At 46.7% G+C, this 26,602-nt stretch overlaps 1 protein-coding gene and 1 long non-coding RNA gene across 4 annotated transcripts in view; one reads left to right on the forward strand and one right to left on the reverse strand.

The window, feature by feature from the left end:
- The window catches only part of LSAMP (limbic system associated membrane protein), a 317,583-nt gene that overhangs the window by 18,182 nt on the left and 272,799 nt on the right, over window positions 1–26,602 (reverse strand). Inside the window, exons 4-7 of one of the 2 annotated variants that reach the window (XM_054182995.1) lie at window positions 17,952–18,086; window positions 13,976–14,096; window positions 12,852–13,000; window positions 6,780–6,815 (exon numbers count right to left, since the gene is read on the reverse strand). In XM_054182995.1, coding sequence (XP_054038970.1) covers window positions 6,780–6,815; window positions 12,852–13,000; window positions 13,976–14,096; window positions 17,952–18,086 — 441 coding nt within the window. The remainder of the gene's footprint in view (window positions 1–6,779; window positions 6,816–12,851; window positions 13,001–13,975; window positions 14,097–17,951; window positions 18,087–26,602) is intronic. The other variant, XM_054183002.1, reaches the window with a different exon arrangement.
- LOC128901171 (uncharacterized) lies at window positions 1,123–25,944 on the forward strand. 2 transcript variants are annotated; one of them, XR_008463434.1, is made up of 3 exons: window positions 1,123–1,208; window positions 2,472–2,667; window positions 24,596–25,944. It is a non-coding gene; the product is annotated as an uncharacterized LOC128901171 (long non-coding RNA). The 2 variants fall into 2 exon arrangements; XR_008463433.1 differs by lacking the exon at window positions 1,123–1,208 and having other exon boundaries at window positions 2,217–2,667.

Raw genomic sequence — 26,602 nt, forward strand, 5'->3', positions numbered from 1 at the left:
GGACCTGTATCATGGGCAAACTGTCAAGAAGCCTGTGCACTTCTCTCAGCATTTCAGTGAATTAGAGATTTCACGGGAGTCAGGCTGGGCCCAGAGACTGGTGTATGTCTCTAAAGCGTATGGTCTAAGTAAATATTACTTCATGTCACCTGTAGTCCTCATCCAAGTATAGATGCATGTATGTGTCTGCAATTCCAAAGTGAGACTCCTGGTCACCTTAACGCCCTAACAGTGCAAGCATGGCTTTCATGTCTGGGCCAGGCATGGGGAAAGCTGGAGCAGAAAGCCACAGTGGCTTCCCACAGCCCATGCCCCAAACAGTAATTAAAAAGGGTAACTTACTACAGCTTACACAGGCAGCTAAGCTTCAGCTGGATGAATTGGGGCAATAGAAAAGATCCCTGCAGCCCCTTTGGTTCATCCTTTAGATGTTCTAGGGTGCTTGGAAATTGCTCGGTGACTGTGTGATGTGCCTTGGAGCATGGGGTGTGCGCGTACGGTGCATAAGGTGACTGCCACAGGAGCGTACTCATCCACCAGTGAGCATCCGTATCTGCAACACCTACCGTAGAGGCTGCCTGGCCAGACCTCACTGAAGCTATGCTGGTTATAGCACATCCTTCTCCATGGCCTGAGCCTCTGCTCCTGTCCATGCACTCATTCTCCAGATAGCAGGGGGACAGGCAGGTGATGGTGGGGAAGGGCCAAGCACATTTCTCCTTTGCCCACCTTGCCGCTAGACCTCTCCCTTTTGCAGAGGAGCTTTGCTGACAGACCTGCTCGCCCACAGGAGGGAAGGCTTGCCAGGAGCACTCTGCTTTTTCTGCAAGCCTGATTTCTTTGGAATGGTTGCCTTTTTCGTTGTGCACCCCCTCCCTCCCAAACCTCACACCTCCCTTCTCCCGGTTGTTTTTGTTTTTAGAGAGAGCGCTTAGACAGCTGTATTAATCATGCAAGCCCAGCCATGTGTAATGTGCTTTATCAACAGCAGAGCAGACACTGAATGGCAACTGGTTCACAAGCGGGCCCGGTGCAGTGCCTGAGCTGGGTAGATAAACCTGCCGCTTCCCAAACCGACTTACCGTCATAGGTTAGTGAATGGAGAGACTGTTCACTTGGGACAATAACCAGAGGGGAGGCCAATTTGTTAGGCAAATTCTTGAGTGGTTTACACTGGAAATGGAAGGGGGAGGAGGAGGAGGATGAAGGTGGGAATTACGCTTTGGTCATTTTCTCTCAGGGGTGGGAGGAATTTTTGTGTGTGCGCAAGGATTAAATCAAGACAACCGTAGCTGTTCTTCATCCTCCTCCCTGCTGCCCTCCACACTTCGGTCCCAGTCAGCCCAGCTGGCGGCTCAACACGGGAAGTAAGGAGAGCAAGAGGGAAAGGATTTAGGTAGACCTGCTGCGCAGTGAGTATAAATTGCCTTCATCCTCTCTAAGGAGGAAAGTTCAGTTGATGGCTTCAAAAACTCATCTAACATACAGATGGTATCAGGCTGTGAGTGTCCTCCGGGCTGAGGATATCTGTCTCAGGAGGGTTGTAGCCTGCCCGAGCTCTGCTCTGCAGGGTAATCTGTCCATGCTGCACCGCTGACACTATCAGTGTCCCTACCGGCCAACTGATTTTCCATGGCAGTTACTCTTCCATGGTTTGTTTCTAATCTCTGCAGTGCAGTTGTGTGTTTTCTCCCCCACTGGTTTCACCCAACCTCCACTCTCCCACCTGACTGCTGTGCCCCGACCTCTGCTTTGCAGGGCTGTTCTGCGTGCAGGCAAAGCCACACCTGTGACTAAGCAGACCTTGAAATGCCTTCCCTATCCCAGTGCAAGGGCCCATCTCAGAGGAATATCTTTCTGGGACTTCCAGTCTCAGTTCCTACCCTCTGCCACTGCTCTTCCTCACTCGCTGGATTCTCCACAGCATTGCTACTGGAGAGGGTTATGCAAATATATGCAACCCAGGGCTCATTTTGGAATAAATCAATCTAAATTAAAATTAATGAACAAAAAGCAGAGAAACAGATCAAGCAATAAAGCCATTTCTCTCTCTTTCCCCCTGTGTCTCTCTTTTTTCTTTAAGAAAGCTGTTTTCTTTTCTTTATGCTTTTTTTTGGGGGGGAGAAGCAGAACAGTTTTTAATTTTTTTAAGCAATCTCAGCAAACAGAAACTGTTGCTATCCAGAAAAACCTGTCAAGCAATGCTTGTAGCTGTAGTAGAAATAATTCTTGGCATTTCTCTTTTTCCCTAAAATGCTGTTTCCAGATACATCCCTACTACCCCTTTTGGAAGGCACTGTCATCATCTCTGACTTTGATTTTATTCATTTTTAACCACACGCTCTAAATAAGATACAATGCCACCCCTTGCCTGGTACCTATGAAATAGCAAGAAACAATTAATATGATGTTGGCTTTCTGCCTTCGCCCTGTCTTGTCCTTCCTATTCCCTTGGCCTGAGACCCCTGCAGGCTTGGCACTCAACGGGATCCCAGCCTTCACTGCCTGCAGACATGGCAGGGGTGGACATTGACCCCAGGCAGCAAGAGGAGCTTAACCTGCTTGAGCATCCACCCTGCAATGACACCCTCTTCTGCACTCAGCAAATGGAGAATGAGCTCTTTGGAAAATCCAGTTGGATACCACCATCCGGAAGCAAGGAGAGACGTGAGTTGTGCTTCCCGCCCAGGGTCATGGGGGTTATCAGGTGCCAATGCCCGGGGCTCAGTCAGCTTTCAGGGAAGAGAGGCATGCTCCAAGTAGGCAGGCACGCAGCACTGCACAGTGAAGAATACAGCTGAACTATGGCCTCTGAATGCCTGCGGATTTAGGGGAATACCAGACTCTCACATGGCTCCACAAATGCCCTTCTATGCTTGGTCCCTATGGCCATTATTTTTCTCTGCTGGTGGTTTCTATGTCAGGATCACGATAGGACAACATTGGCTATTTTGACCTATTTGTGCTACAGCTTCCCCAGCTCTGCCAACTAGTTTGTTTCAAAGGCTCTGAAGGCCTGGATTTTCAATGACCCCTTCTTGGATCCCATCTGAGAAATCACCCTCTGGCCTCAGTGAAGAGGACTACAGAGACAGATGGGTTCTTTAGCTGGCCACACCATGCTGGGAGGGCTGGTTTCTGTGAACTGGTCCCACACCACGGCCTAGTCAGCAAACGCCCATAATGTGTTAACCCCTTACTGTCTGTCCTCTCAGATGTTTTCCCTCATGCTTGTCTCCTTAGCTTTAAGACATTCAGATGTTTGTCCTTTTGCCAAAGTAGACTCCACTGACACAAGAGCTGCAGCAGGACCAACAGGGCCACGCACAGGAGAAAGTGAAAGGAGAGCAGGGATGGGTGGCGGTGACCACTGCAACACATGAACCCTCTTCTCCACGGCTAGGACCTCCACGGGGAGGGAAAAGGACTGAGAGGGTATTAGAAAGAAAAATGCTGTCTGTTTCCCACTCTGGTCATCAACCCAAATGAACATCTCTTTTCTCCCTTCCCCCAGCTCCCGCCCACCTGATGAAGGCATTAGTGACAGAACAGGCTACACGGGCTACAGCTAAATGGAGACTAGCTACGATCTACAGTCAGACAGGGTCATTCTCCAATCAGTGTGTGTTTTGGCAGAAAGACAGGACTGCTCATTCTCCTTTTCCCTCCCCCTCCACTAATTACTAACACACTATTGCTATAAATCTTTTGTCACCCTGTTGATGCCCGTGACTTTGTCTGATCAGGCCCCAAAGACTGGCACACTTGATGCCCCGCAGGCAGTTCTGGATTTGCCGCTCTCTGGGAAACACACCATCTCCCTTGCAGAGCTCCCAGGGCATTCCAGCTAACCGCGCTGAGGAAACCCCTGGTTAGTCTGTGGTAAGATCTCATCAAAAAACTCCTGTGAGGAAGACTCCTGGGTTTTGAAGCGCATCGGGTCTGGCTAAGCCATTCTGATGTGGACACTAGGTGCTAATCACAGGGGAGGAAGTCTATATTCAAAGGGCTGAGGACAAAGGACAATGGAGGACAGAGATGGAGCTAGTGCCATAATTGTGACAGACCCCTTTGAGGTTCAACAGCAACCCCACTTGCCCTGTTGTTGGCAGCTGTGGTGTGGAATGAGTAAATTCTCCTTTTCCAGAAGAAAACCCTTTCGAAAAGCCACCTGATGATGCAATAAGGCTCCCTTTGTGACAGCCAGGTCTCGTGTCATCCCATTATAACATGATGTTACAATGCAGACAGGAAGACATGGTGATGTGGCATCATCCCAGAAGACATTTCAGGGCATTTTGAGTGCCTGGCTGCAAAGTCAGGAGGGCTGGAAAATTTACCAAGGACAATTCAGTTGAGAGTTGAATCAGCTGGGCTCCACCAGCCTTTTAGGAAGCTGCCTCATCAAATTCAAGTCCCATGTGTTTAGTTGAATGGGCTGTTTCTGAGTCTCCAGCCTGCCTGAAAGCAAGATGTTTCCACAGCAGCTCGTTAATGATAGCAATGCTTAGCATGACTACAGTGCTCTTCATCTCAAAACGCCTTCCTTTTAAATTAATGCTGAAAACCCCACAGGGCAGGGAAGTGTTACTGAGGCTTAAGAGAAGTGGAAATTGAGGGAGAAAAAGGGAGGAGGCTGTGATTCTGGTCATTGAGGAGAGGCTTATTTGAGAGCTGAGGACTGCATCTCAGAACATCAACTCATAGGGAGAAAAAGGTCTAAGAAGAAAATTTTATGCCTAAGGTTTCTTTGAAGGTGAACAGCAAAGTAAAAGCAAACGTTGAGGTAAGCGCCTGTGCTGAACACCCACATCAGAGAAGCTGGTAGGCGCTTTCAGAAAACAAACAAGGTCCAGAACATTTAAATTCTATTTCCCCCCTCTGCGAAACCCGCTTTGTGTGTCCTGGGTCACTGGACATATCCCAGCATTTGGCACCACAAAGTCCTGGAGACTCCTCACAGAAGTGATGTCACACCAGGATGTCCTTCAAGATGATCTCAGGAGACTGGGGAGCAGTAAAAGGAAAAAAATAACAACTTCAAAGACAGAGGAGGAAGTGTTTTAAAGGATTGACTAAGGCTGTGCAGGATGGCCTTGGCAGCTTGATTAGGAGGGGTATTTGGTATGGAAAACCTGGCCTTGCTCACTTGCGGTTTTTGCTTTATCATTTAGCTTAATGGGCTACTAATTCAAAACCAGCTGTAAACAGAACTGGCTATGAAAAAAATTAACACTGCCTGCCTGTGGAATTTAAGGATATATAATAAAAATAATCATAAAAAGAAAGAGCCCTGGGTTTTCCATCAGACAAAAATATTTGTCATTGAAAATTCTGCTTAAAAAAAGAACACCCAAAATTGGAAAACTCCTCAAAACCTTACATCCCAAACAGCCTCAGCAACTTTAATTTCATACCCAAGCACAAGTTTCATTTGCAATACATACGATAATGCTGTTTAATTGGATTTATTTTTCCACACTAGGTTCCCAATGGCCTACTTTACTCCTTTTCTCAGCTCCTTGAATGTTATTTACAAATCACTCTCTGGGATTTAATTTTAATGGTAGCTTGATTTCTCCCCTCCCTCCCCCCTCCTTTTTTTTGTAGGTACTTTTCTTTAATTGTATTTGTGGATTTGCCTTTTAAATAGGCAATTGTGACTACATCCTGAGCCTGAGTAAGTTGCCAAGAGCAGAGCTTGATTTGAAAGAGTAGAGTAGTTAAACGGAGCTGGTGTAACACCCAGCATTTATTGTTCTTTTATGGGAGTACCTGCAGGTGCTTTACTTGGGTAGGTGCCCTTTTGCAAAACAACATGGGTTCAAAATAACACTCTACTCCAAAGCTCTGCGCAGACATTAACTATTTAGGCCTCTGAACATCCCATGAGTTGAGTGTATCTTCATCGCATGGCGGTAAAACAAAGATACTAAGGCGCCCTAGGCCAAGATTTTTTAAGCGAATACGGGGACTGGCTGCCTTATTGATTTAGTTTCAAACGCTGCTTCCAGACACTGTAGCCTGCTTTCTGGAAGTGCCCAGTCTCTGTGCTTTTTCAGAACCTCAAGGTCACATCCAAACCTCAGGACCTGAGCCATGCTTGGGAAGCACAGAGACAGGAAAAATACTCAGACCCTGTTTTGCCTTCATACCTTCTTCCCTTGGAATAAAGCAGACAGAAACATCTCATCGTGCACCTCTTTTCACGCTCTCTGCCTCAAATGCAGCACTATGTGACTGGCAGACTTGGGGGGGGTGTGACAGAGGAATGAGAAAAAAAAGTGTTTCACTGTGAATAGTTTGCACAACTAGAGGGAAAAAACCTCCTGGCAGCAATTTAATTTTTAGGTTCTCACTTGTCCCTTCTGCAAAATTTTAGGTCTGCTTATGCTTTTGATCCAAATCACAACATGTGGGCAAAGACAGCTTAGGATGAGAATACATATTATTCTCATAGGTCTGCAGACAAATTGTCTGCAGACAAATTGAACCTCACTGAAGACTGTCCAGACCTGGGTGAGGACACAATGTCATGGCTCAAAGCTTGGCTAAAGGTTGTTGCTGTTTAGTTGATTGGTTTTTTTGAAAAGGGAGAAGGAAAGGGGAAGGATGAGGAAGGTGAGCAGAAGAGACCAAATGACATGTAGACAAGAAGGGAAAGCCCTTCTTTTCCTGCATTTCTGAGCTGTTTTGCCCATCCCTAGCTCTGAGCTTTTGTCAGGATGATGGAGAATGACCCGGCTAAAGAGCTACTTCAACATAAAACAGATACTGACCTGGAAAAGGATTGGGGAGTGTGGGTAAAACTCGTTCTAAGGGGGGAAAAAAAACAATAAGCAACATGCAGGAGAAAAGGAAAAGCCACTTTTCACACCAAGCAAGCAGCAGATACAAACCTGATGGAGGTGTCCATCCCCAAATTAGATGAACTAGAGTAGGTTTCATATACGCAGCGTTTTGCTAGCAACACACCTAATACACATCAGCATCCCCTGGGACTGCGAGTCAGAGAGAAGTAATTTGAAAAACTAAACAAATAATATCCACACAGCAAGAGGGATTAAGCACCTGCAGTGAAGGTAATTGGAGTTGATGGGCCATATCTCCCCTCTGACTTTCAAGACCACTCGTGTCATCACACTACAACTCCTCTTAGCTACACCTCTGGCTGGAAGCTAGTCTTGGCAGAGAAGCGAGTTATGGAAGTCCTCCATGGGTAGTTGCTGCCTCCCCACAACCTTCTCCACAACGGATTTCTTGCCAGTGACAGGTCCCCTGAGGATCTGAGCATGGGCGCAGTCACCCTGGAGAATCCTCAAGGGCATTCTGCTTCTTTTGAGCTTTTGTCTTCAATGGGAACAGAGTTTTTCAGACTCATCAACCTCTAGTGCTACCCAGAGCCTGCTGTTTTGGTTACAGGGTTTTTACAATGCATCCTCCTCGTTCTACGTCACAGCAGGACCTTGTTATACGTCATTGCTGGCTTCACACTTTGCTTCTTCCACACAAGGATCTCAAAAGAATTGCACAGAGACTGAGGGAAACCAGTGTCAGAGACCTCAGTCTGAGGCTACCAGCAGTGTTAATTCCATTTTAGAGATCGTGCAGTTGATGCACAGAGCAAGGAAGCAATTTGCCCAAGGTCAAATACTGAACTGTTGGCAGAGCCAGGAACAGAACCAAGAATTCAAGTTCCCCAGGCCTGACTCTAATCACTGGGTCTCCTTTCATTACCTTCAGAGCTTGCTGGATGCCTCGTACTGACTGAGACAAGCTCCGACTCATGAACTGATCAGTAAGTAGAGATTTAGTAGTAGAGATATGCCACCGTGCAGCAGCTGGTAGGCCTGGAGCAATGAGTTGTCTCCTGGTTTACCTGTGAGGATGGTGCTAACATCACTGCTGATGGACATAGTGCTTGGCAGGATACACCAGTAGTCCACTATTATCCTCTGATCTACTCAGGTCCAGCTTTTTGGAGGCCAATACTCTTTACACAGCACCCTTGGTGCAAGGAGCTAGTTTCTGACTCGCTGGAGCCCAGGAGGATGTAGCAGGCCAGGGCCATCCCTGCGACCCTGGCAGATCTCCTGCCCTCGTGGTGGAAATGGAGCTGTTTGAATCCACAGCAGGCACAGGGGAGATTGTCTCTCGCATAGAAAATACACGGCTAGCCTGGATCTCTGTGTTTATGTAGCAACAGGGGACTATTGTTCTGCGAAAGCAGGCTGTTGTGCTGACATGACTTCCTTGTTATTTAGTTTGGTTAAATAACTCAGCTCCCCTTTACCTTCTTCCTGCACAGCAGGCTGCAGACTGCACAGCATAAGCAGTTAAAGCAAAGCACTACGGCCTCATTATCATGCTGCTTTCTATTCAAGGACTCTACCTCTGTTCCCCTCGCCCGCTGCGCACTGCCTTTATTGCTCCACCCTGGCGCATTAGCAGTGGCTCAGCCTTGCCCCATCTAGCTGTCACCCCAACCACTTCCCTCCTCTCCCAATCTCCCCATGATTGGCAGCCCCTGGTAAAACACGGGGTTTGCACCACGAGCTGCTAAGAGAGTTTTTGACCATAGTTACGCTCCAAACCCTAGCAGTGGCCACCCTCAGCAAATGCTCATGTGCCACAAAGCGCCGGCAGGGAGTTAGGAGAAGGGGTGTAAGTGTGGGCACACAGCCAGCACTTGTGCTGGGGCGCTAACAAATAACGGCAAGTTAGAGGCAAGTGCCAGCTCTTCTTCGTAACGTGCCTCTCGCTGGGATCAAAACTGCTGGACTGAAATGATAACTCTACCTGAAGCCTCTGGAGGAGACAGGGGTGGGATCCTGTCTGCTGCTGCTGCATCTAATTGGCAGGGGCCTTGCCAGCTGCTGCTTCACCTCCACGTTTCCCTGCTCCCTGAAGGGTGCAGAGGATGCAATCCACAGAGGATGCAGCAGGCGACCCGCCGAGGTGGCTGTCGCCTGTAATTGAGACAATTTAGCCAGCAGGACTGTGTAAGGATGTGCAGCACTGCCCTGTTGTCTCCTGGTTTATCCTCTGGGATGGGCTAGCACTGCGGGAGGCAGGAGGCAACTAATTTGGAAGAGCTTTCATTTCTTTTCACTGCCTTACTAGAATGCACCAGGTGCCGTGTCTGCTTCTGTGTGCCTGTCGGGGTCTGTGTGCTTGCTTATACATCACACAGGTGCATGCGAATGTATACGTACTCGCGTACACATAAACCTACGTATCTATATGCTTGTACAGCAGACGTGTACCTGGTGTATATATATGCACATTTAGTGAGTTAGTTAGTTAGTTCTGTGTAGCACTTTTCACCTCTGTTGCTCTGCGATGGCAGCCCTGGCTTGGCCTCTCTGTCAGGTAACTTTCACAGAGATCCGCACCCTCATGAAGGTTCCTGCCCCTTTCCTAGGTCTCACAGTATTTTGTGCTTGGGGGTTACAAACCCTTTTCCTAGTCTCTGCGGAGCTGAATCAACCTCCTGCCTTGCTAATGCTGCAGAACATGGTCCTACCTCCCAACTCCTCATGTCCACAGACGCGTGATATGGCTTCCCCTCTTGCACGGGCTCTGGTGCTTGTTGAGCCCTTCCCTGAACTAATTCAGCTCAGTACAACAAAAGACAACGTTTGGGGGCACTTTGGGGGGTAGGTGGTAAAGCTCAATTACATTTTGACTGGTTTAGCAGGTTGAACTGGCTCAGCACGGGGTTCACCGAGTACCAGAATATGGGAAACAACAAAAGCAGTGGCGGAGAGCGGGGTGAGCAGCAGGAGTGGGGAGGAAGGGATGGCGGCAAGCTATTAGATCAGTTGTATCATCAAACTGTACCTGAGTACCCTCTCTGCGAACCTATTCCATATTGCTGTTGGAGACAGGTTCCTGGGTAAGACAGACCTTTGGTATGGCCATTTTTATGTTGTTGTAAACTCAGTCTCCAGGAGTGAGGGGTATAAATCTCACCACCTACAGCAGGCAATCCTGCTGCTACATCCTTTAAGGAAGATCACCAGCTATCTATTCATACAGCTCAAGGGAGCCGCTTTTCTATTTTAATGCATCTTCTGTCTATGGCATTGACATCTAAGGCACTTGGTCTCTCCGAGAGTTTTTCAATGCTGGCTGAGATTTCCTGGAATTGTAGTCACCCAATTTCGTCTATCGCTAAACTGTTCTTTCACATCATTTTGCTAGCTCCCCTTCTGCCCTCCACCTCAGGCAAAGCTGCCAGTACCTCATTATTAACTCTGGTTAATAATGGTTGTTTCTTCACTCCTGGCTGCTGCTCCTTTTTTGTGCTGCAATGGGACGCTGAGGAACCATCACTGTATCTGCCTCCCTCGTGGGATGTTGCCCTACAGTGAGCTTGTTCTCTATTTAAAAAAGAAATAAAATCCCTGATTCTAGGGATCAAAACCACTCCAAAGTATTTGAGTATCGGCTGTACCTTGCAAAAACTTGGCACTGCTTTCTTTTTCTACCTGGGTGTGTGGCTGGGAGTGTGCATTACCTGTTATTTCAGCTACTGTGTGATCACCACTGCATTTTTTTCATCTGTGCTTGTAGACTTTTTCAGCTGTTTCTTTATCTTTATGAGGCTGGATTCCCTTCACTCATTTCACCCCTGATTTCCTAACCTTAGAAATACCAGCCGTAGTCTGCCTGAATTTATTTTTTTTTCTCTCTTTTTCTCTCTTCCACACTAACTAGAAGGAGAACAGAGATTTCCTGAAACAATATGAAGCAATTACACACTGAAGAAATAAGGATTAACTAAGCAACAAAGTTAGGAACGGTTAAAAGTTAGAAACACTGAAAATCATCAAATCTCGCTCTGCTCCCGCACCTCCACTCTTCTGGCTCTTGTGAAGTTCTCTAGTGTTTTCCAGCATAAATAGGCCTTGAATTTCTAAGGTGAAAATGATAAACAAAATCCGACAACTTGAAAGAATGGAAGTTTGCTTCTTGCACATCGAAAGGAGGCTAAAATAGGACCCTCGTTGTTGCAAGGCATCTTTAATAGTTGCCACATTTCCTCCTGGAATAGTTAACGGCCACTTTACAAGATCTCCCTGGGTCTCTTACAGGTTCTGCCGCTCATTTTACGACCATGGGTAAACCACTCTTCTCTTTGTACCTTAGTTTCCTACTGCAAAATGGTGCTAATAATGCTCACCCATTTCCACGTAACCAGGGATGTTAAAATATTCATTGCTAGCAAATCCTTTGAGATCCTTTGAGGTGAAGTTCTGAAGTCATGCAAAATGCTTTTCTAGCAAAACCAACCCCCCAGCTAAAATCATGTGCGCATACATACATTATGGAATTTCATCTTATATTTTGTTTCAGTGATGCATTTCGGCTCATCTGTGTAACAGGAACCAACAGAGAGGGCCAAATTTAGAATTCAGCCACAAATAAGGGATTCTAAACTTAGCATTATATTAATATCAGCAAGAACAAATCTGGAGTATTTGAAAATTGTGTTCCAGATTGCTGCCTGAGGATTTTATTTGAATCTCATGACAGTCACAAGACCAGGGTGTAAAGACTTTCAAAGGAGAAATTTGCTTTGTGTGCTGCAATGCTACAGGAAATCAAATATATGTTCTTTTATGATGATATCTGTTCTTTAGGAAAAAAAATTCCACAGAATACACCCAACTTTTGCAAAAATTCAAACTGCCATGAAATAAATCCAGGGGGGGTAAACAAAGAATGCCAATGGATTTATGCTTTTGCACTACATCTGTTAAAAAATAACCAAACCAAAACATTGTTTTTCTGCTGGCTTGATTAATGTGAGCATACACAGCAGACACTACACTAAACTGCGTGCCACACTATGACTGCTTTACAGCGCTTATCTTTTTTGTCTTTAAAAGGACATGCAGGGCATGGCCTGAGTGTTTTAATTCAATTTGGGAATGTCAGAGGAATACAGCCCTAAGTCACTTTTGCATCCGTATGTCCATTCTTGTGGGGTGGGTCATTCTGCTGCAGTCTATTTCTGGTGGCAATAACAATGCGTGGTCCAAGTTGAGCCCAAGTTTTGGTCCTGGAATGGGGAACTGCGTTTTGAATACGCCACAGTTTGTACGTGTGCATGGGTGGTAGGTGAGGGGCAGTGGCTCTGTTAAGGGTCAGGTTTGAATCAGCTTCAAAATTCGGAACCAGCAGGTTAACTCTGCTCTAGAATTTGGCCTAGTCCCAACTTCTGTCTGTTTACACTTACTACGACAAACTCAGTAACTCAAAGGTAGCAGAATGAGATCCAAGGAATTTTATTCCATATTTCATCTGCTGATTACCTTTTCCTCCGTGTTCCCTATGGTATGCCCCTTTAAATCATTCTGTCTTTTCCCACTTCTTTCCCTTCCATTTTCAAACTCATTTCTCTTTTTCTTGACTCTCTCTTGTTCTCCTCAGGCTCAGTGGCTAGTTCTCTCCATCTCTCTGAATTACTTGTCATTTCTCAGCTGTCACAGACCCTCTGAGCCCTGGCCTTCTGTCTCCTTATTAAAGGGGCTGTCATTCTACAGAGTTTTTTGTTTCCAGCTTTAAAACAAACATGTTTTTATTATTTTAACAAAATCTGACTTCAGCAAAGAAAGTCAATCGAAGGGATGGACTGTAAACCTTTCAATTGGGCTGTGTTTGTGTTTCATGGTCAGTATGAACCTGTAGGTATCTGAAGCAGAATGCTGAAAGCCAGTTCATGGTTGGAGGTTTGGGGGAATGGGGGTGGCTTTCCCAAGTTTTGGTCACCGTGTGCGTCCTACATAGCCTGGTCTTTGTGAGAGCGATCTGGACGTCCCTTCACCCTCTCCCATACTTACTGTAAAGGTATAGGCTGGCATTTGTGACTCCCAGCTTGTTGGCAGCCACGCAGGTGTAGTTCCCGTAGTGTTCCTCAGTGACGTTGGCCACCATCAGCAGAGACTGGGTCCCCGTGCTCTTTATCTCCAGACCGTTGGCGCTGTTTATCCTGTGAAGACAGGGGAAGAGGTGCATAGTGCAATGGTAGTTGTGCACTGGGAAGTAAATCACTGCCAGGCAGGCAGTAAACCAGTCATTCAGTCCAGCTGGTAGGTGAGGATGGAGGGAGCTGGGAAAGAGATGTGAGAAGAAAGAGGCCAAAGAAGGCATTGACGGAAGGTAGAAGGAGGGAATGAAAGGAAGAAGGAGCACACTGGGGAGAAATGCCACAGGTAAAGCAGTGGAGAAACAAGAAAAGCTGAGGGAAAGGGAGGAAGCCTTTACCCAGCACCAACTAACACTTGGAAATGAACCCACCATGGCCAGCTGAGGGCTAGCCTGTACTTGAACAAAAGGTTTTTAGTGAAACACATCAATTCATCTGTTCCAATATGTGCATATACTGAAGCTGAGTTACTCCTGAGTCTGTGCACATGGGTCACGTTAAAAACTAGCATAATAACACAACCTTCTTTATGCCAGGTAAATGCTCAGGGATAAGGGACAGATCCCTTTCCTCTTCTCATTTTCTCCCATATGCAAATCCGGGAGGCTCAGGTCACACAGATGGGGGAATCCTACACCTCAGCAGCACCTTCCCCCAGATGAAGGCATCTAGAACGGCATTACCTACTTGGAGACTAACGTTGCCTATTTTTTTGGCTGTATCATGGGCATGCACGAACATCATCAGGAAGAAAGCAATATTGATGTCTAATTGTGTATTCACCCATAATGGATTTAAAGGCAAGAATTCCATCCTCTGCATTTCCTTCAGCGCCCCTAGCACAGAGAGGGATTGCCTCCTCCAGCCCTGACCATGCTGCCTCTGCTGAGTCTGATGGGACCATTGAGACTTCCTGTGGTTTGTGAAGAGCAATTTGAGGAGAAGAGCTGTGGAGTATGATAGGTGATTCTCTAAGGAGAAACCTCTATTGAGTGGACCGAAAAGGAGAGAAGGGAAGAGGCAAGCTAAGGGTCTTACCTGGTATCATCTCTGTACCACTCGAAATCAGGTGTGGGCACTGCTGACGCCTCGCAGCGGAGTAAGGCTTGTCGTCCCGTGGCCGCTTCATTGCTCTTGGACTCTGTGATAGTGGGAGGGTCTGCAGGAAGGAAACGTGGTCACTTCACACACTTCCAGGTGGAACGGAACAGTGAAACTGTGTCAAGCCTGGCTTCCTCATGCAAACCATTTGAGCCGATGGAGGCCCACGGCTGCTGCTTGCTGTGGCACATGGTCCCCCCTGCTCGTCTGGAGAATACCTCCTCTTTGAACTCTCCCTAATACACCGCATTAGCATCGCTCCTTATGCGTGCTTCTCTTCAGCAACACTGGAGAAAGTTCTGTCATAAATGCATAGGCATACACAGGCAGAGTTAAGGTTAATGATGGACTTCTGTAATTTATGAATATTTACCTGTGGATCTCTAGTTCACATGGGGTCATCAGAGAGAAGAGGATGAGAGAAACACTTTGTCAAGGGTAAATGAAGACAGCAAACGTAAAAGGAATACAGTAGGAACACTAGCATGAAAATTATTTTCCATACAACCTCTGTGTCAAAACTATAAGAAAGGAAAGGACTGAGGCAACATGTATGAGACAGAAATACATTCACAGCTTAAAAGGGGGGAGCTTTAGAGAAGCTGTGGGTGCACCTTTGAGAGCTAGACCACTTGTTGAGACACTTCCCTTAGGTGTCTGAAGTTACAAATCCTGCCCAAACCTTCCCGGACGTGATGCTTGGTCACAGGTTCCAAGAGGGCTTGCTCATGATTGCTCTACTTTGAAGCCTGAGAGTTGTGCCACGGGCAAACAAAACTTAGGAAACATATAGGTGTGCTCCGCTGGACCCAGGCCTCAGCGCTGGCTGGGTGCCAGGTAGGGTAGGCACTGGCATCCTCCAATCCCAGCACCATGTTCAAAATGTTAAGCGACAAGCTTTACATGTTAAAAGGCGGAATTATTTCCACCGGTCTCTCATCACTAATACTTGCATACCCTGAGATTACAGGGCTGCAACTCAGATGGCTACTTTGCTGAGACTCAAGTTACCGTAAAGCACGGTCTGTGTGTACGGAGTACAGCTTCACTGTCTGTATCCATCCCAGCACTGAAAGGCCAAAAAAAGAATCAAAAGGGATTGTGTCAGTCAAAGGAAATATAATTCTGTCTGGAAAATGTATGGAAAGAAGTTTGTTTGTGAACACATTAGCCATCTCAATGTGGTCCCTTTCCTGACCTTAATCGGGATTTTATGCAGGGCTTTAGGGATATTGCAGTGCGCCCTCTAACATCATAAATATTAATAAGTGTACATAAATAGGATCCTACATTCAAAGGCTGTGGGTTCACGTAAATATTTTAATTTGGAAAGGAGAAGGGGTAATAAAAGGATAGTGAAGGTGATTTTTTAAGCATCCTTCTTCGATTTTTTCGTTCGTGCGGTATATCTTCTTGCTGTCCGCAGCGAGACAAACCTTTTCCATTTCACTGAATCCAGCGCAAGAGGCGAGTCGGAAAATTAATGAGCACCTTTCTGTGGGCCCACAAAATGACCCCGGCAGGCATGTGCTCCCCGGGCTGCTGCCAAGGAGCCCAGCCCCTCGCTCTGAGCAGCCCCTGCCTTAGCCTCCCTCCTTGCCTTTTCAAAGACCAGAGTCCAGACCTGTGGATAAGCCATACCTCACCTGCCACTGCTTTTGTTAAGGCACTGCCAGCCCTGAGGCTGCCCGCTCAGTGAAGGGCAGTCTGCTTGTTCCAGTCCTCTCCCAGGAGAAGTCACAGGCGGTGGCTCTGAACAAACCAGCCTGTTGTACCCAAAAGCAGCTGCTCTGTGTTCAGCTGTTTGCTGCCGGGGAAGCCAGGAGTGTGTTCCCTTTAGCTGTTTTCCTCCTGCTCTTGCCTCAGTTTCCCTGTCTGTGATGTGCAATGGCCATTTCTCAGGAAGCCTGAAGGTGGTAGTGTGAGACCAAAGCAAAGCGAGGATGCTCTCTCCAGCAGTCCGGGCTGACAAGCTTCGTGCTCCATCCACAGTGTCAGCAGGATGAGGCCAGGAAGCTCCTGAGGTTGGGCAGGTCAAACTTACTGTAGTTTTCAAACTTACTGTAGTTTTCCCACTTTCTGCTGCTCGTGGTGTAGTTTACGGAAGCAAGATAAGGAAAGATGTATGCAAATGTCTAGCTTTCATTCCCCAAACAGGACTGATTTTTTTCCTGGTCCTTAGGACTTCTTAGACTTTTCCCCTTTGTTTCGAAAGAAAAGATCTGTCCTTAGGGAATTTATAAGTTTCTTACATTACAAATTGGGCCACCTAATAATATTACAATACTCTATCACATTATATTTTCATATATTCCAACAGTAAAAATGTTTAAGATCTTACTGTAGCATAGTTACTATGAGTTGAAACTAAGTCAAAATCAAACATTTTGACTTTATACAAACAATCTGTTTCAACCATGTTAAAAGCATCGTTGAAATTATGTTTCACAGAAATATTTGAAAATATTAATTCGTTCTCATGGAATGTCTTGGGTTTATAAACTCAGCTGTTTTTGACAGGAAAAAACCTTTACCAGTTTTAGTGCAGAAAATCTGCTACTACAGTTTCGCATTAATGCCAAATTTGGCCCATGAAGCAGCTGGTATTAAACCACTGCCACCCAATTTCTAAGGGAATTATAAAAAACTCTGTGGATTCTGAAGATGCTGCAGGGAGCTATAACCTTGATGTCTAAGCAAGACAGACAAGTTGATCTGATGTGATGGCCCAAAGGGAAACAAAGAGACAAAGAACAAGAAGGGTACTAAAATGTGCTAAAATCACCTGTGGTGGCAAATTAAACTGGGATGGGCTGACGCACTTCCTGCCGTCAGCTCTCTGCCCTATCCCACCCCCCGAAAGTGCCACCTGTGAATCAAGGCCATGCACGTGCACCCTGAAATATGTCTGAAACCATCTCTATTTTCAGTTTAAGTTAATATTCTGGTGTGTAAACTGAAGAAGGTTGGGAGAGGACATACCTCCCATCCACCCACCCACCCATCCATCCATCCATCCATCCACCCATCCATCCATCCATCCATCCCTGCTGCAGACGATGTTAGCCTCCAAGCACGGAACAGAGCAGGTAGGTGGGGATATTCACTTTAAATCATTCCAGTGCCAAATATAAGCCATACAAATATGGAGGTGGACACATACACACGCAGGATTAAAAGAGTAACAAAATATTTTGGTCACTGTGAGAGGAGCATGCCAGCAGAGTGAAGTGGACATCTGCCTAAGCACGTATGGGCGATAGGATCCATGCCCCACTTGTACATAGGTGTGGATGTAAGCCATGTAGCTCACTGTGCCTCTCGGTGTTTTTAGGTGGATTGCTGTATCCTTTGGTCAGTTCTGCATTTCATTGCTGCACAGAGGGTCTCTTAGAGAGGACTTTATGTTAGTGACCTGAAACCAGCACAAAAGTCAAGTTTTTGCACCCTTTCATGAACACATGTCTCTACCGCACGTCGCCCCAGGCCCCTGGGCAGTGATGCCCACGTAGGCACTGCTGAGATGGCTGGGTGCAGGCAGGCGTGTGTTTGCTCTGAGCCGGCTGAACCCTCCCTTATCTTTCCTTGCTGCCTTGCTGAAGCTTCTCTTCATGCTATTGTTCTCCTGAATAACAATGAGCGAAAACAAGGCATCGCCAGCGTTTCTGAGGGGAGAGACAGGGGCACCTCACAGCTCCTCTCTTTTTTTCTTTCTTTTCTTATATATTACCAGGTTTAAAGCACAAACTATACCCTGCGATAAGTGTCTGATTGCAGATAGTTTTCTCAGCGCTCCCCCTGCTTTCAGATCACATAATACAAACCCAGAAAGGCTTCTCTATTTATCCTGAAGTCACCCCTGCCAGCGAGTACATCTCTCCCCGTTGACCCACTCCAGTTGCGATATACTCACAGTTCACAGTGACCCGGACTTGCTTGACGTCTGCTGAAGCAACCTCGTTGGCAGCTTTGCATTCGTACTTGCCCGATTGCTCTCGTGTGATCCCTAGGATCTCCAGATACTCTTCCTCGCCTTCAAACTCTCTGCCTGGTAGGACAGAAAAATACAGATGGTGGCTCTGTTAGACGTTCAGATTTGGGAAGCCTTCTGCTTAATTGCTGTGGAGGAACAATCACAACAGGGATTCTGCAAATAAACAACAGTCACGAGCAATTTTAAAGTTATTTCAGAAGCCATATCAGCAAGATACTAGCATTTTATTTAGTTATGGAAAACTTGGGTTCTGAAAATCTGGAAGGAAGCATAAAAGTGCTACCAAAGCGTTGCATCTCACAGGCTGTCCAGGCCAAGATGCAAAATCTCCACCACATAAAACCGGAGTAAACTCACTGGTGTGATGGCCGATGACCAGGGGAGGTTAGTCAGCCTGTGGCTGATGGGCTGGTTCAGGGCTAGCTGGGTCCTCAGATGTGGTGGTGTATTGTCAGCACCCTTTTCTCCACTGCAAAACTGTGAAAAATGTCTTTCTGTCTCTCAGAGCAACCACCACCCTCAAGTGCCACCGATCAGATCGAGCTACCGTTAAACACAGGCAAACTGAGAGAAAGAAAGTGTAATTTGATCCACGGAGACCAATAATCATCACGAATCCCTGATATAATTTCATATACATAGGAAATTATATATTTAAACCGTGCTGCCTCACTAACACAGTTTTGAAAGCAGTGAGTTGAGCGCCGGGGTTACAGCCGGGGGCAGGAATCAGGGGAGGTCTGTGGCCTTGCTTTTAATTCACTGTATGACCTTGGGTGAGTCACTGCCTTGCTCTCCCTCTGTGAACTGCAGATAATAGGCCCCCTCTCCCATCACCTCCTGGTCAGAGAAGGGCGGTGAGGTTAACCCACGTAAAACACATTAGAATCGTTGGATGAAAAGTGCCAGGGAAGCATGAAATATTAGGATTAGTATATCTACCCTATTCCTTCAGAAAGCAAAGTAAGGCTCCTCTTGGAAAGAATCTGAACCACGCTGGCAGCAGTGTAAAGGGAGGGCTGCAAGCACTGGTCTGCAGCATCCAAAGCCACAAGCCCCCGTTGCGTGCCTGTGTATGCATCCCCCAGCTCTCAAAGGGCAAAAGCCAGATTTCCGAGAAAAAAAAAAAAGGTCAGCTCACAAGGGCTCCCATTCAGGTTCCTCAGAGAGTGGTCAGATTTTCCAAAGCAACTCTCTGCCCAGAAGACATTTTCTGCCTCATAGGTGCTGAGCACTTCTGAAAGCCTGCCCACTTTGCTTAAGTTGTTTGATGGCGTTCAAATAGTGCCTGCGAGGACAGGGCTGTTGTCCTCGGCTCTGCAGCACTGTGTGAAAGCAGTGGGTAAGCCCCATCTCCGGAGCTGAAGTTCTCATGGAGCCACCTGCAATGAGTCGCATCACACAGGCACAGGTTTTGCGTGTATTTTCCTTCTGCATCGGAGACAGGGACTTCAGCAACTTCAAAATCTGCTCAGAAGTCTGTCCCTTACACAATTATTTTTGCCTTCTTAATTTATTTTTTTTCCCGGGCAATTTTCAGAACCGTTCTAGGGAAAAACCACCCCCCGACCCAGAGACTCAGCATGAGAACAGCAGTGTACCTATCAAACTCGTGCAAAGACAAGGCTTCCCCTCTCCTTCAGCGGGGCTAACCAGCAGTCCCGTCTCCAGCTCCTACCAGATCTTCAGGTCAGCGGAAATCTCACTGCTATGTCTAAACTTACAGCTGCTTTGACGCACGTTTTCACGTCCCCTGACAGTCTGCTGAAGGGCCTTACTGCATGGCAGCAGTGTATTTTACAAGGTAGGGAGGCAAAGTTGGCTCCTGCTGCCCGCCCAGTGCTCTGGGACACTGGGGCTGATGCTCTGGAGAGTCAGTGGAGAAGGCAGCAGGGTGGGATTTTCAGAGGTGCTTTTTCTCGCTGTAACTCACGAACACGTTAGGAAATCTTAACTTCTGTGGGACCAGAGTTAGGTGAGTCACAGGCACTTCAGTCACCATCTAGCCCATTCCCCGACCTCAAGGCAGGACACATGGGTTATGCCAGGGAGACAGACATCCTCTGCCCTCCAGCGGCGGAGACTCTGCAACCGCCCCAGACGACCTGCTCCCGTGCTTCACTGGCCTTACCACTGGAGCAGCTTCCCTGAAGTTTGACCTGAGTCTGCCTTGCTGCAATTTAAAGCTATTATTTTTGTCTTAGCCACTATAGACAGAAAGAACAAATCATTCCCTCCTTCTCTGCAACAGCCTTTTATCAACTTTTAAATCACTTATGTTCTTCCCTCAGTTGTCATCTTTCTTTTTTTTTTTTTTTTTTTTTTTGTGGCTGAACATGGCCAGGTCTTTCAACCTTCCCCTGTAGGCGAGGGGTTTTTTTAGACCTTTGATCATTCTTGCACTTTCCTTTTAAACCTCTCTGACAAGTTCACATTTTTCTGGAAGTGCAACACCCCACATTGAACACAGCATTTCAAACGAGGTGTTGCCATGGCTGACCACAGATTAAGGATTGCATGGCAACTTCTGTGCTGTGCTGCTGTCTGTACAGCCAATACATTGTGGTTTTGCCATAGCATGACTCATTTTTGGTTGGGAACTCTTTTAATTCCCAGATCTTCTTATCACATACAGCTACCTGCTAATAATACTCTTTGAAATCCCACGCCCAATTTGAGCTGACAACTAACACTCCCCTCCTTTTACAGCAGCACTCCCAGTTGGTAGGTCAGCCAGTTGACTGGAAAGTTAATCAGATGTCAGGGAAAGACTCACAAAGAAAAGGTTAAAATGTAATGTGCCTCTACTTTGCAAATCATTTGCTCTGCAATTCTGCCTTGTTTATACACAGGGTTCATCCCAAGTGGGACTTGCTTCTCCTGCAATTTGCCCTTGTCACAAGACTGTCACCGTAATGAAAAGAAGGTTGAGGGTGACTTACCAGCTCTAATGGAGTGGCACCCTCATTAAGGGTGCTGTTAAGTCTGTCTATCAGAGAACCACATCAATGGAGTTCCAAAGTATCTTAAAAGGGTACATACTTTCACAAGGGAAGATGTTTTTCAGCTTCTCCCCTGCATACATATATGGACTTAAAATCTAAACCATGCACCATGTCCAGCAGGAGAGCTTTCACAGCTACACACAACCCTTCCCAAGAGATGACGAGCTGCTGGTTTTCACAGTGGAGGTCTCTGGGAACGAGTGAAAGGGAGGTCTTTTGCTACAAAGGGCATGCCAAAGACATCAATAGGCCTATTCGGCTCCTCATTGCCCTGCTCCAGGACAGAGATAAGAGCATAACGCTTCAGGGAAAGTTTCTGTGACGGTCTCTTGCTGAAACAGCAGTAGCAGTGTTCTTGTCCCTGAACTGGTGGCCTGTTTCAACCCTGGGCATCAACATTTTGGTAGAAGAACTCGTCTATTCTCACTTGCAAGACAGACCCTTTTGCTGGCAGTCCTGTCCCCTCTAAGAGTACATTAACCATTTCTAACAAAAAGCATTTATATGAAATTGAGGTGTCATAGTACAGATCAGGGAGAGGAAAGATGTATCACGGTGTGTTAGAAAAATGTCAGGTTGTGATATCTTGCACAGGGCTGTAGAGATGTTTTCACTAATTCACCTTGGCAGGCAGATTAGGTGAGTCATATTAAGTCCAACCTCTAAGGCAAAGGGGGGGTGGGGGGAGTAGGAACAGAGCTTTATACACTGACCAAATTTACAAATGTTTCCGTGCAGGAGCCAGCTTTGGCAGGGAGCTGATGGTTGTCACTATGCAGTTTATCAAAGCGGGGAGGGAGAAGGCTTGGACAATGCTCTTTGGTACCGATAACAATGAACATATTCTATTAGGCGAAAAAAGGCACTGCCAGCTCCTGGCAAGCAACCCACTCCATTCCCATTAAGACATTTGCCTTGAGCACGTCACCCAGGGACGAAATCCTGACCCTACTGCCAAACCTTCCTCACCGACAAGTGTTGTCCCCTGGTTGTTTTGTCTGGTTTGGTACAACCTCTTCCCAGTGAGGAGCCTTCCAGGTTTCCCTGGAGGGGATGACTCCTCGTGCAGCGCAGCTCTTCTCATCCCAAAGCATCCCTCCCATGACTCCAAGCAACCTTCTTCCCTGCAGGTTTTTTACCTTTCCCATGTTCGTAGTTAGCTTGGTTTGTTGCTGCAGCCCCACTAAACAACATCTTGCCAAGCTCTAGCTCCTTAACTCTGTCCCAGCAAATCAGAAAGGGGAGCTTTCTGCTCTAGAGGCTGGAGATAAGAGAGTACGAGCCTGGGAGGCTTGACAATCAAACCAACGGGGAATGACCCCGAGCAGAGTGAGCCAAGCGCCTGCCGCTGCTCCGAGCTGGCAGAGCCCCTTTTGCACAGGGATCTGCGGCAGACGGCTTTGATGTGTGCAGGAGGAAGGCTTTGAAGGCTCGCTTGCCTCAGCCACATTTCCTATCCCCTGGCTTCCTAATTGGACCTAGTAAAGTAAATAATGAACCCAAACAGCAAGCCTGCTTGGCAATGCTAGCCTGCTGGCAAGAAGCCCCCTCTCCTCCCACCCTTTGGAGATAGCCTTGTACGACCCCATGGGCTCTGCATATCATCCCCTGTTGATGTGCATAACTGCGTATGCTCTCATATATATATATATATATACATGAGACAGATATACAAAAATACATATATTATATTCCATATTTTATATATTACTTATTTTATATACTTTTATTTATATAAATCCAACTGTGTGTGCAGAAACATAGACTTACACCCTCCCCGCGTATTTATGGGTCCTTCCCACCTCCACCCAAATGGCCCCTTGCGCTGCCATGCACCATCACTCTTTCCCCAAAGGCTAAACTCACCCTTTCTAGAAAGGACGCACACCTAGACGACCCCCCACTTGTACTATGTGCAGACAGCTCTTTCAGGTAGTCAAGGGAACAGCAATGATTTCAGCCATGTGCTCCGTCACAGAGGTCTTTCCCCTCATGCCCTAGTTCCCTACATCTCCAAAGGGGAAGCTAGTCCGCAGAGGTGGCAGCCGCATTTTGTTACATCCTCCCCCGGGCTCCTTTTTATGCAGAAATTACTTTAGTTGTGTTTTGTTTGTTTGGGTTTTTTTACTTCTGTTGTGGTCTTCAACTGAAGTTCGGACCCACTGAAAGCATCTCTTTGCATTTGGTTTGTGGAGGAAGAGATCAGATACCCTGCTTCTGTGTTTGTTTTCCCTCCAAGCCTCTTTGTAGTTGTGAAGAGGGGACAGCAGAGGGGTTATGCATCTTTGTTGGGCCCTCCTCTGCCTAAAACAAGATGCGAGGGGATAAAACAGACTGCAAATCAATAAATGCCATTTGAAGTTTTTTTGTGTGTAGCAACTTCCAATGCTGAACTGCGGTTTTTGTTGTCTCTGCACTCTCCATTTATTGTTTATGGTTTTGCTCACCTAACTTTCCTTCTTCCCTCTGCACCTTACATTCCCTAGGAACAGGCTTCAGAAAGACAAAAATAGCTAAGGGAGCCTTTGACATAATTTTTTTGTTTTACTTCCAGCTGGGATTTTTTTTCTTTTTTAATTCAAAACTTTGAAGTTTTCATTTAGTAGTCTCTGTCTCCTCAGCCATCAGAGATTCCAAAGAGCTTGGCATTTTTTTTCTGTCCCTTAGTTGAAGAAGCTTGTTTTTAGCAAGGAGATCAGTGGAGAGCAGCAGATGGTGGATGAGCAAAGGGACAGCTAGTGCTACGATGCTACAGCGAGGAGGGAAGGCAGGAAAACTAGTGTGGCATGGGAAGCGGTGAAAATGGGGAGGAATGTGGAGGAATGAAGAGAGGGACGGTGGCTGGGAGAGAGAAATGCAAACCAAGTGAGATTCTTCAGTGACCGAGAAAAAGAGGAAATGGTAGTCAGCTACTGACAAACAGAAATGCATTGAGACAGAGGGAGTGAGAAAGACGGGAGAGGCGAGACAGCGGCAAACAGAGAGATGTACGTCACGGAGAGAGGCACAGACATCCCTTGTGTAAAGGGAGCCATGAAATAACAACTGCCAGAGGGACGGGAACAGAGGGGTCACATGTAGTAAAGCAGTAATTACTCTGTTTAAGCAGCAAGGCACAGCAGGGTATTTATTGTTTAAGCTGGCCTCATGCCTCCCATGCCCTTAGGTCTGTAGCTCTTACACATAAACCAAAAAACTAGCGCAGTGCCAGGGAGGGCTCTGGCCTGGCTCTGGCTTCATGAATGAGAATGAGTCAGATCCGGAGGAAACACCCTGGCATGGTTTTCCCTGGCGCTCACGGGACCTCGCTCATCAGCGATCGCATTTTCTCCTTATGTGCAAAGGGCTGCCATGACTCCTGAGCCAAGGACTGCGCCCGAGGAACTCCCCAGCCGGGGCAGCCCGAGCGCCGGCTGGCACAGCCGGGGTTAAGAAAGCCTGCGATTTTTGTGGGGACTTCCTTCCCAAACCCCACGCATCCAGCATGCAAATAAAACCTTCCAGGTCGAGAGCGGCCTCCCCAGGCTGAACGACGTCTCTGTGCTCTCTCTCTCTCAGGACAGCGCCCACCAAACCCAGCGGGAGGGACCACTTGGGACCACTCGCCATCGCTGATGTCTCTGCCCAGCAGCTGGAAGCCAAGAGCTGACAGCTCAGACGCAGTTTGTATCCCGGCCGTGGGTGCATGTCAGCGGGGGTCGTCTGCTCGAAGCAGCCACAGTAGGTCTGCTGCATCTCTGAATCTCCACTCCCTCTTCACTCATCTTCATAAATGACCACTAAAGGTCACCACTCTCTCTCACACACAACCCCGAGTGTGCGCACGGAGCAGGTGTACAACATACCACTCCATCTCAGCAGCTCATTAGATTTTCCATTCAAAATCCACAGGTGAACACAAGAAAGAAAGGGAACCACCCCCTGAAAAAAAATCAAACCCTGCTTCAGGTCAAAGCCTTCCGTTTGACCAGTTGTTTTCTTCTGGTCTTTGCTGAACCAGAAGAAGCAACTAATGTTCTGCCTCAATTTGAGATATAATTTTTTTAAAAAAAAAGACTTCACATCAAAGAAAAATATTTTTTACTCTTTTTCTTCAAAGTTACTTGCTGAATTTAAACCAAATTTGCTAACACTATTTTAATGAACACAAACAGCATTTTTTGGATAGATGAATTGCTCTTGAAGAAAACTTGGCTGTGATGCCAATGTGTAAAGTAAATTATGAACCATGAGGTAAATTAAGTTATCTAATGTCACAGCTACAATATTATACTCCCTAAATGTTGCATGCTGCAATGTGAGTTGTCATGACTATGCTACCAAACATCACGAGCTAACTCTCCTGCCAAGAAAATGACATATAAACATGAACAAACCAATAGTCGCACTGTTTCTGCATCCCCAAATTTCTGCCTGCTGCCTTTTGGAGGTTACTTTACAACCATATGAGGTAGAAGGCACCATCAGCTAGAGGAATCAACTGAGAGAACACCAGACCGTTGGAGTGTCTTAAGAAGGCAGGAGTTGGGAAGTCCTCAGGGCTGAGGGGACCATGCTGGAACAGAGGTTGAAAACAGGAGGTCTGACAAAGAATCGCAGCCCAGCTATAAGGGTTATTCGATGTGCACACATTGATGGCAGCACACCAATCGCTCACTCCTAGCAGCCTGGTCAGCTCTGCAGGGAGCTGCCCCTTCTTCCTCCACGACCCACAAAAAAAAGGTGGGCAAGTGGTTGCCCCTGGCAAGAGGAACAGCGGAGGGGAAAAAAAATCAATTGGTGTTTGTTTCCCACTGTGTTAAGCACGGGAAGGTAATGCAAGCCGAGAGCTGCTGCAGGGGACTGGGTTTTCTTGCATGTCATGGAAACCTATGAAAGGCAATTAAAATACAGCAGCAAGCAGTCAACCGTTACAGTCTCCGGTGACTGTCAGCTGGTTTGCTCTCATTTGGCCTCCTGTACTTCTTTCCCTGCAAGTTTTCCCATTCTGGACAAAGCACTCATGCTATCATCGTTATACTGTTTGAAGACAAGTTCTTCCTTACAGAGCCAAGGCCAACGAAAAGATCAACAGCAATAAGTCTCATTTGGGGCAAGTTTCACAAGGTGTGTGATTGAACCATATTTTTTCTGTCTTGTCAGCGGTGAGCAGGGATGGACTACAGTGTAGTCCCTAGTTTAATTCCAGAAATCCTCATGTCAGTCCCAGACCTTAAGGAAACGTCATGTGATGGCGCTCAGTGGTACCAGCTGTGACAGTTTGTCAATCTAGGCACTGTAGGGTGGGTCTGTGCTTGGTGGCATCTTTTAAAATCCTTGTTATGTTCCTTACAAGAGCCTTGTGTCTCCGTAGAGCATGACAAGCCCAATATACTATCGTGCAAGAATCAGGTGTCTCGCTTTCATAGGCATCCATGAAAATGTTTCCCTGTTTTTAAATATAATGGGTTTATTCCCTTCTGTCTTATGTCTGCTCATACTTCTTGGGATGAGAGGGTAAAAATGAATGCCTAACTTGAACCTAACTTAAAAATCACCAAAAAATAAATTTAAAAAACCCCAGAG

The sequence above is a fragment of the Rissa tridactyla genome, chromosome 1 (genome assembly GCF_028500815.1).
Source record: "Rissa tridactyla isolate bRisTri1 chromosome 1, bRisTri1.patW.cur.20221130, whole genome shotgun sequence".
In the NCBI taxonomy this organism is placed as follows: domain Eukaryota; kingdom Metazoa; phylum Chordata; class Aves; order Charadriiformes; family Laridae; genus Rissa; species Rissa tridactyla.